At 35.7% G+C, this 11367-nt stretch overlaps 1 protein-coding gene across 1 annotated transcript in view; it reads left to right on the top strand.

Moving 5' to 3' along the window:
• The window catches only part of CPD (carboxypeptidase D), a 58482-nt gene that overhangs the window by 26325 nt on the left and 20790 nt on the right, over positions 1 to 11367 (top strand). The window contains exons 3-9 of the mRNA XM_006185045.2: positions 1002 to 1144; positions 1806 to 1975; positions 2830 to 3179; positions 3617 to 3808; positions 5847 to 6014; positions 10223 to 10332; positions 11048 to 11150. Coding sequence (XP_006185107.2) covers positions 1002 to 1144; positions 1806 to 1975; positions 2830 to 3179; positions 3617 to 3808; positions 5847 to 6014; positions 10223 to 10332; positions 11048 to 11150 — 1236 coding nt within the window. The remainder of the gene's footprint in view (positions 1 to 1001; positions 1145 to 1805; positions 1976 to 2829; positions 3180 to 3616; positions 3809 to 5846; positions 6015 to 10222; positions 10333 to 11047; positions 11151 to 11367) is intronic.

Genomic DNA, 11367 nt, shown 5'->3' with positions numbered 1-11367 from the left:
AACTGCTGCCTCTGTGCAGGAGCTTGGAGCAAGTGTATTGTCGCACACACACTTATGAGCAGAATCTCAGTTTTCTACAGCCCTCCGGTTCTCCCGAACTTAAGCCCCACTTGTTTTCAGATTCAGACATTTTGGAGGCTTGTCTTCCTAATGCAGGACCGTGGCTGGGGAGCCCAGTGTTGGTCTTGGACTCCTCTCTCCTCAGGGATGACCTCCACAGTTATGATATTCCTCCTGCTGTGAGTCATCATGCCAGGGATGCGGGTTCTGACTAGACTGCATCTCTGCCCCTCCCACCCATTTCACTGTGGCTCCTTCTTTATGTCTTTAGTTGTAGGAAAATCTTTTCTGCTTTTCTTCAGGTTTTTCTCAGAGATAGGTGTTTTATATGTAGTTGTGATTTTGGTGTGCCTGTGGGAAGCAGTGACCTCAGGATCTTCCTACTCTACCATCTTAAGCCAGACCCCTCTTGTCACCTTCTTGATAAAGGAGAGTACAGTTAGAATAGTAGTTCCTTAATAATGCTTTGGCCTGAACATCCTTCACAGCTTTAAGATCGTGTGTATCCATCATGTTCATTTTGTCAAAAATTTTAACCTTTCCCTTACTTCTCACATCTGTAAAATGGGTGAAATAGCAATACCTACCTCATATAGTTGTTGTAAAGGTTAAATGTTCATACACATAAAGCTTGTGGAAGCGATTGGGCATAGAGTAAACACTCAAATGTAGAGCTTTACCATTATTGCCATTTTATTAACTGGTATATTCATGCCCTTTATAACTGTTCGTCCTATCAATCAGATGTACTTCCTCTATGTATATTCCTTTTCAACATGTATTCCTTTCACCTTGTTTTCTCTATAATTCAAGGCCTTCTCCAGTTTCAAACAATTTAGTGAAAAGAGAATTTATACATGCAGAGATGGCTGATTTAATTTCTGTGTTATTTTCGAGGGTAGAATCCTTAGAATAAGCTTATTTTTTCCTTCATGTTTCAGGTGGTATGCAAGATTACAACTATGTGTGGGCCAACTGTTTTGAGATCACATTAGAACTGTCTTGTTGCAAGTACCCACCTGCTTCACAGCTTAAACAAGAATGGGAGAACAATCGTGAGTCTTTGATCACTCTGATTGAAAAGGTAAAAATAGCTGAATGGAAGATTGGGGTATTGAAATAATTGATTAAATAAGGGGGAAATTCGGTTGTGTATGAATAATAATATATACTAGATACACTTTATTTATCTGCTTTTATTATTTAACATTATAGATTATTTTTAGAAATTATTATATTAGAATCTGTGACAACATAGCTTTGCCTCCTTTACCGTTTGCCCCAGCTCTTTGCCTCTGGACAGCTTCCTTTGACTGTCTGACAACACGTTTGCAACCTGAAATAATTAGCCACATTTGTACTGCCATATTCTTACAACATCATGCGATAATACTTCCTGAGAACCTTTACTGCCATATGAACCATGGACATAAGTTTAAATACTGTAGGATATACTAGAAAATATTACTTATATCTTGTTGAGAAAAATAGAAGTCTGGCTTTGAGGAGAGCGAATTTCAAGCACATTTTGCCAGTCTAGGTTTCAGATATATATGACTTAAATTTAAAGATTTAATTTTTTGGTCAATATTTTATTTTAACTCGGAGGGATTAAAAAATGTTTCAGGGAGATAGAGGAGTAACCTTATTTTTAGAAATTCTAGCATCAGTGCAGAGAGGTTATGCTCTCTTCCCTGCTAAATTGATTATTTCTGAGCAGTCTACTTTGATTCTTGTTTTTTTAGGTCCACATTGGAGTTACAGGATTTGTTAAAGATTTTGTAACAGGATCTGACTTAGAGAATGCAACTATCTCAGTGGCTGGTATTAATCATAATATCACAACAGGCAGATTTGGTGATTTCCACAGATTACTTGTTCCTGGAACGTATAACATTACAGCAGTTTTAACTGGGTAAGAATTTAAACTAGACTCTTAAAATGTCAAGCTTCTGTTTATATCTAAGACAGAAATATAGTCTAGGAAATGTTACTTACTGTATCTGGCTTTTATTTTTCCTTACTTTCCAGTTTTTTTTTTCCCTTTTTTAATGAGAGAATCCTATTGTGGAGTCTTTTGTCACATTAACAGTACAACTGGATACAAAACATAATTGTAAAATTGGGAGGAAAGACAGTTTTAAAAGCTTGAAAAGATGATCAGTTGTGTAAAGCATTGCCCTCAAGGCTAATTGAATCCCAAAGTAGAAGAAACTCAGGATTCTGTAAAAGATATTTTGAAAAGCTGTCTTACATCAGCTTTCTAATATATGAAATGAGTGGTTTCCTACTTCCCCTGGATACCTTTCTGGAAGCTCCTTTTGCTAAAGATTTACCTTCAGCAAATAAATTACCTTTAGTTTTGAACTTTCCTATTTGGGAAAGTAGTTGGAATGTCTGTTTGGTAAGGCACTGCAAAGAAGTGGATAATTTATCCCTGCTTTGAGTATTGTAGCAGTAGTTACAGTGGATTAATGACCTCCATCTTTCATCCTGTTCTCTCCTCTGAATGTAGTTTTGTGTAAGCATTCTAATGTGTGGAACCTGAAAGAATATTAAGAGAAATAGTTCTTTAAAGACTTAATCGGGGATTCTTTGTGAGATAATATCCTAAAAGTCTTGAATGTATATATAAGTCTTTATTTGATTTGAGTTTTGATAGATTACTAAGAGCAGGAGTTTGAAAAGGCTCTTGTACTTTTATAATTTTCAAGCATTGTGTGTTTCCATTTAACTCTGCCATCTACTTTTTCAAATTTTCTTTTTCAGGTATATGCCACTGACTGTTAATAATATAGTAGTGAAAGAAGGACCAGCCACAAAGGTGAATTTTTCCCTTCGGCCAACTGTGGCTTCAGTAATACTCGACACAACTGAGGCTGTAGTAACTGCCAGCACAGTTGCTATACTTAATGGTCCTCTTGGAACACAGTCCTCCCACCAGCCAATTCAGCCAAAGGACTTTCACCACCACCATTTCTCTGACATGGAAATCTTTTTGAGAAGATTTGCCAATGAATATCCTAACATCACCCGGCTTTATTCATTGGGAAAATCGGTAGAGTCAAGAGAACTTTATGTAATGGAGATATCAGATAATCCAGGTGTCCATGAACCAGGTAATTGGTGCAGTTTTATGCACAATTTCAGTATTGCCTTTCAGAGCTATGTGCTGTGTTGCTCTGTTTCACCTAGAAAGATCACCTACAGTATGTAAAACTGGATCAAAGAAAATGTAACCAATTTTTTGCTAGAAAAAAAGAAAATGCATTTGATAATCTGTATTAGGTGCAATATTTAGTGTACTACATAGATTAGATTCTTTCTGCTAATAGTATTTTTATTTTTATATTATATGGCATGTATGGTTTACTTGGATTTTTATATATTGGTAAGGATATTATGGTATAAGATGCTTTTCCCTGTTTCTTTGGCCAAAATGTATCTTTTCTTAAATTTTTGGTTCTGAGTCTTTGTATATGTTGGGGGAAAAGCAGAGAGAGTTCAGGATAAATGAAGAAGAAAAAAGTCTTCCATATAGTTATTTTGTTTTCAGGTGAACCAGAATTTAAGTACATTGGAAACATGCATGGAAATGAAGTGGTTGGAAGAGAACTGCTGTTGAACCTCATTGAATACCTTTGTAAGAACTTTGGAACAGATCCTGAAGTAACAGACTTGGTTCTTAACACTAGGATTCACCTTATGCCATCCATGAATCCTGATGGCTATGAAAAGGCCCAGGAAGGTAAAGAATAGCTGTCTACTAATGCTTAACCTTTTTGATGATTATATGGTGTGATTATTTGGGGGTAGGAAAGGATTTGAACTGGTTGTTTCCTTGGAATTTCTTCCTATTTATTCTGATAATTAATTTATCATTGGTTCTAGCTTTTGTATTCTTATAAGATAGGCTAGTTCATTCAACAGTTATGTTACCAAGTTTATATTTAATGGAATTCTCCACTTTGGTAATGGTTCTTATTTACTAAAATAATGTAAGATTTTTACAAATTGCTCCATTTTAACAGTAATTCCTGTTAAATTATTGTCATGGGAACCTTATCTCATAAGTGAAAACTCAGATCAAATTCTTAAGCCAGTGACTCTCTTTTGATTCCCAATTCTTCTCCCCATGCATATGTGTTCTAAAACTGCCAAGTTATTGACTTTCCATTCCTCCCCCCCTCTCAGCTAGCCCATCTCTCCTGGGGCAGTATAGTAAGGGCAGGGAGAGCAGCTTGCTTACGTGGGCCACCTTATGCAGAACCCTGGGAGAGTGAGAACCCATCTTTTTCCAACCTGTGGTTCCTTCCAGGCAGTGATACCAGTGAGTAGAATAGCTATCACAATGTGAATATGCAGTCACGTGGTTCACTACTCTGACCAACTGAACACTGAGAGAATCAACTAATGAGTGACCAGGTTAATCCTTATTTATGTTATTTAGATTCTCTGCCTAAAGACCTCATTCCTTGTCAGCCTCACAAATCCCTCCCACATTCCTCCCTTGAGACCTTTTTGAAAGATGGAACTAGTGAGCCCTCCAGTACATTTTCTTTCACCTGCGTTTTTTTTCTCATTATATTAATGATAATAGGGCTCCTACCCCTTATTCAAATGGAATAAATTTAAGTTGAACCCTTTCTCCTCCATCAGGTTAAACTTCCAAGTATGTTCTTGACTAACTTTACCTTTTGGTGATCACTTTAATGTAAGCATACCACAATTTTTTTTCTTTTCATTTGGTCTGTTTCTTTACATTGTTTTAGTGAGCTGTATACTAGTACAGTTGAGGCCCCCTCAGTTCAGTCATGCCTACTCAACACTGCGATCATGTCATTGTATGTAGACTGTTGAACTTGAGCCTTATTTTAATATAATTCTTATGGTTGGATTTTTTCCCCTCGAAGTATGACCAAGGGCAGAAATGAGAGGATAATGGTCTTACCTCTCTATTCAAAAGATCTGGAGAGATACTTTTTTTTAATGTACAATATAAAAACAATGTGTGTTTTAATCATGTTAACCTAACCGAGCTAGGGTCTCCTCAACCCTCCACACAGCAAAGCCAATTTACTGACACCAGGTTGTGGTGAAGGAAAGTACAACTTTTATTGTAGACACCAAGCAAGGAGAATGGGGAGCTCGTACTTAAAAGACCCAAACTCCCCAATGGCTTTCAGGGAAGAGTTTTCAGAAGCAGCATTTGGGGTGAAGGCTACAGAGTACATGACTTTCTTCTAATTGGTTGGTGGTGAGGTAACAGCGTGATGTTTCAGGAGTCTTAATCATCAACTTTCTGGTTCCAGCCAGTCTGGGGTCTGCATGCATGTGCTTAGCCTGTAGTTGCCTCCCTCTACTGGGTGGGGGTCTTAGTTCCCGCAGAACAACTCAAAGATATGTGTCAGATTGTTATGTATAGCCTTTGAGGAAGAACCAGGGCTCTGTTTTATCCTGAACTATTGTCATTACTTTTCTTGCTTAACTGCTTTTCCTTTATTTCTACATTTCCTCACTTTCCTAATTAGTAACTGCTCGTGAGTGCTCTTTTGAACTCAGGGAAGACGAAAGCCTTTTTTCAGCAAACAAGAAACAGGATACAGAGGAGCTTTTGTGCTCGGGAAGGCCCCACAGGGTGCCGCCCCGTTTCAGTCATAGTGTGATTGATCACAGTGGAGCCTGATGTGTTCACACTTACCTGTGGGTTAAGATAGCTAAAGTGGTATGTGTTGGATTAAAATGTAAGTGACACACGGCTTAAATTTGAATCCTTTATCATACAGGAGATTCAGTAAGTGTAATTGGCAGAAACAACAGCAACAACTTTGACCTGAACCGAAATTTCCCAGACCAGTTCATTCAGATCACGGATCCTACCCAACCAGAAACTATTGCTGTAATGAGCTGGATGAAGGCCTATCCATTTGTACTGTCAGCAAACCTGCATGGAGGTAACAGCTACCTGATAGTTCACTAATTAATTCTTGTTGAGAGCATTTGAAAATCCTAGTGAAATTTTATCTGTTTATAGTCTTAGGCTATCTTAAAGCAAGTATCCTGTTATTGCTTTTATGGCAAAGAACAATAAAGCTCTTTTCTCAATCATTTTAAGCCAATTTCCTGGCTATTTTCCCGTTCCTCTCCTACCCCTCCCCTATCCCATAGTCCTCCATTCTCCCTTCTCCCAGTTCCCTCCCTCCCTCTTCCTCTCTGTCCATCCATCTCTCTCACCTGACCCCTCTGGCCTCCACCCCTCTTCCTCTCTCTCCCTTCCTGTATTTCTCTGTCACTCTATTCTTCAAGTGTTTTGTATTTCTTCCTCACAAGTGTTTTATATTTATCCCTCTCATGGGAATTTGGTTAACATGTTCTTTGTCATTCATGAAAATTAAACACTAACAGATCCAAATGTTTAGCCCTTATTTTTCCCTGAAGTTTGATAAGCCCTTTTATATATGTTTAGATGTTGACATTCTTTTATCTTTTACCTGTTGTTTATTTAACTGCAGCACAGTGACCTCATTCTCCTGTAGTATCTGAGCTCATACACCTCCATATAATTCAGCAGGGATTTATTAGTTGAATAGGATGAGAGGTCAAGATTAAAAATCATCACAATGTCCGACTAGGGTTGTGTAAATGAAAGTGTCAATACCCAAGAGAACTGAAAGCATATGTCTACACGTCACCGTGTACGTGGATGTGCATAGTAGCATTATCCGTAATAACCAAGAAGTATAAATAACCCAGATGTCCACTGACTGATGATAAATAAAGTGTGATATACAGTAGAATGTTGCTTGCCTCTGAAAAGGAATGCAGTACTGTTGCATGCTTAACATAAGTGAACCTTGAAGGCATGCTAAGTGATAGATGCCCACCGCAAGAAACCATATGTTGTACAATTACATTTTTATGCAGCATTCAGAAATAGGCAAATCCATGGAGTTAGAAAATAGGTTAGTGGTTGCCTCAGGCTGTAGAGGATAGTGATGGGGGAGAATGGGGAGTGACCACTAATGGATATGGGTTTTGGGGTTTTTTTTTTTTTTTGAGTACTAAAATGTTCTATAATTAAAGTATAGTGACAGTTGTACAACCCTGTAAATATACTAAATAACATTGAATTATATAACTTTAAATGGATGGATTGTATGCTATATAAATTCTATCTCAATAAGTTAAAAAAAAAAAGAATGAAGTTATTAGCACCAGGGGCAGTGGGTAAGAAATTTAGTGTCAACATTTGTTGGAATATCCAAGGATGCATCACAGTTGAGATTTCATATCATATAGATTAACCTGCCATTTTATAAATGACAGTGCACACTTATGTTTATTTGTATTTAAGAAGTAAATCGAGAGTCTCCAAAAATTGCTTTGAAACCTTGCCAGTAGTAGGAGAAAATACTTCTATAATTGGTAATCATGGAAGATTCTCAAAGATCCAAACAGGAATGATGAAGTTATAGCCTGGTTAGCAAAATACTTTTTTGGCTTTTTTCTTACTTTATGAATTTTATACCATGTTTGACAGAAAATATTTTTTACCTAAAGCTTTTAAAAATGTTCTCAGAATACATCACATGTCATATTGGCTAAATCTAAAAGCTTAATACTAGTTACATTCCAGTGAAAATAATTTACAAATGTACACATGTGGTATCAAGACCTTGGCATGGTAGGGGATAGATCGTCAATCATGTAGGTATGTTTCTTTCCACAATGTATTTTGTTTTCTCATTTTAAAATCTTTAAATGAATTTTGAAATCTTGGCAAAGAAATTTAACAGGAGTTCTTTGCTGCCAACTTAACAATTTAGAAGGATTTTGAAAGAATATAGAGAAAAGTAGGATTTCTTTTTGTAAATTTTGGTACTGATTTTTTTTTTACTGAAATTCATGTAACATTAACTGTATTAAAGTATATAATTCTTTGATTTTTAGTGCATTCATAGTGTTGTACAACTACCATCTCTATCTAATTCCAAAACATTTTAATCTCCCCAAAAGGAAACCTCTTACCCATGAAGCAGTTTCTCCGTTCCCCACACCTCTTAAGCCCTGGTAACCACCAGTCTGTGCTGTCTCTATGGACTTGCCTATTTTGGATATTTCATAGAAATGAAGTCATGTAATATATTACCTTTTGTGTCTGTCTTCTTTCACTTAGCTTAGTATTTCCAAGGTTCATTCATATTGTAGCATATATTAATACTTTATTTCTTTTTATGGCTGAATAACAGTCCATTGTATTTGTTTATCTATTTATCCATTGATGGACATTTGGGTTGTTTTCATTTTTTTACCATTATGAATCATACTGCTACAAACATTGCCATACAATGTCTATTTGAGTCTGTGTTTTCAATTCTTTTGGGTTATTCTGTGTTTGGCTTTTTGATGGAAATATCATCAGATGATAATTTCATATTTAGTTTTTTGAGGAACTGCCAAACTTCCACAGTAACTGAAGCATTTTACATCCTCACCAGCAATGTATGAGGGTCATGGTTTTTCTGCATCCTTACCTTGTTATTTTCTGGGTTTTGTTTTTTTTTTTTTATTATACCTATTTTAGTGAGTGAAAGGTGATAATCTCATTACAATTTTGATTTGCATTTCCCTCATGGCTAATGATGTTAAGCATCTTTTCATGTGCTTTTTGGCCATTTGTATATCTTCTTTGGAGAATTTTATATTCAAGTCTTCTGCCCATTTTTCTTGGGTTTTTCAGCTTTTTGTTGAGTTGCAGGAGTCCTTTCTTTAATCTGGATTCTAGACCTTTATCAAATTGCTGATTTGCAAATATTTTCTCCCATTCTATAGGTTGTATTTTAACTTTTTAAATAATGTCCTTTGATGCACAAAAGTTTTAATTTTGATGAAGTCAAATTTATCTGTTTTTTATTGCTCATGCTTTTTGTGTTCATACTAATTTTTTAAAATAAACTTGTTGGAATATCTTAAGTCTTTTATGACTTTTTTTGGCCTTAGAAAATTAGCCATTTGAAAGACAATATTAAGTAGAAGTTGACTTTTTTCTGTTGTAATTTTTAGACATGGGTCACAGATCCAGGGTGAAATTAAATTTTTTGGAGTAGTTTGTGTAGGATCAAGTGTTGAAGTACACTTATTCTTTTTAGAACTATTTTTGGGAATAGAATGAACACAGCTCTTCATACTTGCTTCTTAAATTTTTTAAAAATATGAGAATGTTTGCTCATATTTGTTATCACAGGATTATTTCATCTGGATTCAAGTTGAATATTCTTTTACTTCCATGCCAAGGTATGACAAAAAAGGCAAAGCTGAGTAGCCTAATAGATGCCAAATAAATGGACAGATGGACCAATGAAAACAGTGTGACTAGTAGGAAAATAAAGAATTTGGTCCCGTGGTAGGGGAGCAGTTCAGGGCTTTTGCCTGAGAAGCACCCTAATTGCTTTCTGCCCTGTGGGGAGCATGAAGGGAGTTAATATCCTTTACATACGTTTTAAAACATCACTTTCTGTACTTTAGGTCATGAAAAATTGTGGGATATAATTTCAATTGACTAATTTATAATATGATCATAAAAGAAAATTTTAGCATTTTTTTCTGAATGAAGGTCAGGGTTGGCTCTACTACCATACATTAACTAGTCATTTAGTCTCTCCATTTTAGACTCCACATCTGCAAAATAAAATCTGAGGAGGTTGGGTTAATTGGACTTCAAGGGTCTTTTCTTTTTTTAAAATTCCATGACCTTATAAATATCTGAATTTTACTGAAAGAGTATCCAATTTTGCTCAATTTTTCTGATCCTAAATATTATAAATTTTATTTAAAATGTAAAAATTATTTAAATTAAGCCTGTATGACTTCTGGTTTCAGCACTAACATGTAAATTACACCTGTAAGTTCAGATAAATTCCCAAGACCTTTCCAGTTAAGGCAACCTTTAAGTGTCATGCATAGCTATTTAATATTTCATTTATCCACACTGATTTTCTGTTGAGGAAGTTAGCAACTTTTTTTTTTCATTTCTATTGAGGAAATTAGCCTTGGAAAATTGTACTGGTTTCCTGTCTGTGGCAGTATTGTGAAAAGCTCACTTTATGTTAATGCCTCATCTTGAAAGAAGTAACACAATGCATTTTCCTCACTTCCCTTGTAGGCTCTTTGGTGGTTAACTACCCTTTTGATGATGATGAACAAGGTGTTGCCACATACAGTAAATCACCAGATGATACTGTGTTTCAACAAATAGCACTTTCTTATTCCAAGGTAGGCTTGTGCTTAAACATAAAATACCATGAAAATTAATTTTTTGTTTAAAAATGCGTTAAAACAAAGTCTTGCAAGACTCAGGTCAAATGCTTTCTTCTTGGTTAAGCCTTCCATGATTCCTTTCAGACAGCATTATCTCTTTTTCTCCTCTGTTTCCCACCTCACTTTTAAACATACTGCCTGTGTTTCCCCACTAGCCTTTAAGCTCAGGTAGTATCTTTTCTTCTACAGCTTTTAGCACAGTACCTGGAACATCATAAACTAAACAAACATAAACTAGCATGCTAGTTTATTTCACTTGACAAGTACTTAAATATAAACCTAGTAGTCTAAGGCGGGGTTGACACATTACAGCTCTGGGACCAAAACCAGCCCACCACCTGTTCTTGTAAATAAAGTTTTATTGACATACAGCCACAACTGTTATTTTACATATTGTCTGTAGCTGCTTTCTCTTTCGACATTTGAAAATAAGTCAGTGTAATTCACCATATTAAAAGACTAAAGAAGAAAACAGGTAATAAATCCATACAGTGAAAAATCAAAATGACATAGAAAGCTATCCATTGAAAAGACTCTCTGCTTTCCATGACTCTACATTGGTAACTATTGGTACTCCTGTTGGTAGCTATTCTTTTTTTTTTCCCCTAATTCTTCCTGTGTTTCTTGATGCAGATACAAATAAATACAAATAAAATTATTTTTTTTTAAGGAAAATTCCCAGATGTTTCAAGGTAGACCTTGCAAGAATATGTACCCTAATGAATATTTCCCACATGGAATAACAAATGGAGCCAGTTGGTATAATGTACCAGGTAAAACAATCTTTTATATTGTTGACAAAAATAATCAGTAAACAATAATAAGAACAGGAAAGAGTATTATTTGAGCCAAACTGAGGACTAGGCTGGATTACTCTGAGGTGCTGCTCTGGAGAATGGAGAAACATGGTTTCCAGCACAATTTTATATCTTGTTAGAACAAAGAAACATTAACAAATCAGGGGTGAATTTCTTCAGGGTTTCAAAAAAA

Source organism: Camelus ferus, chromosome 16 (assembly GCF_009834535.1).
Source record: "Camelus ferus isolate YT-003-E chromosome 16, BCGSAC_Cfer_1.0, whole genome shotgun sequence".
Taxonomy (NCBI): domain Eukaryota; kingdom Metazoa; phylum Chordata; class Mammalia; order Artiodactyla; family Camelidae; genus Camelus; species Camelus ferus.
Note: the sequence above shows the minus strand (reverse complement) of the source record. Positions and strands in the feature narration are given on the sequence as shown.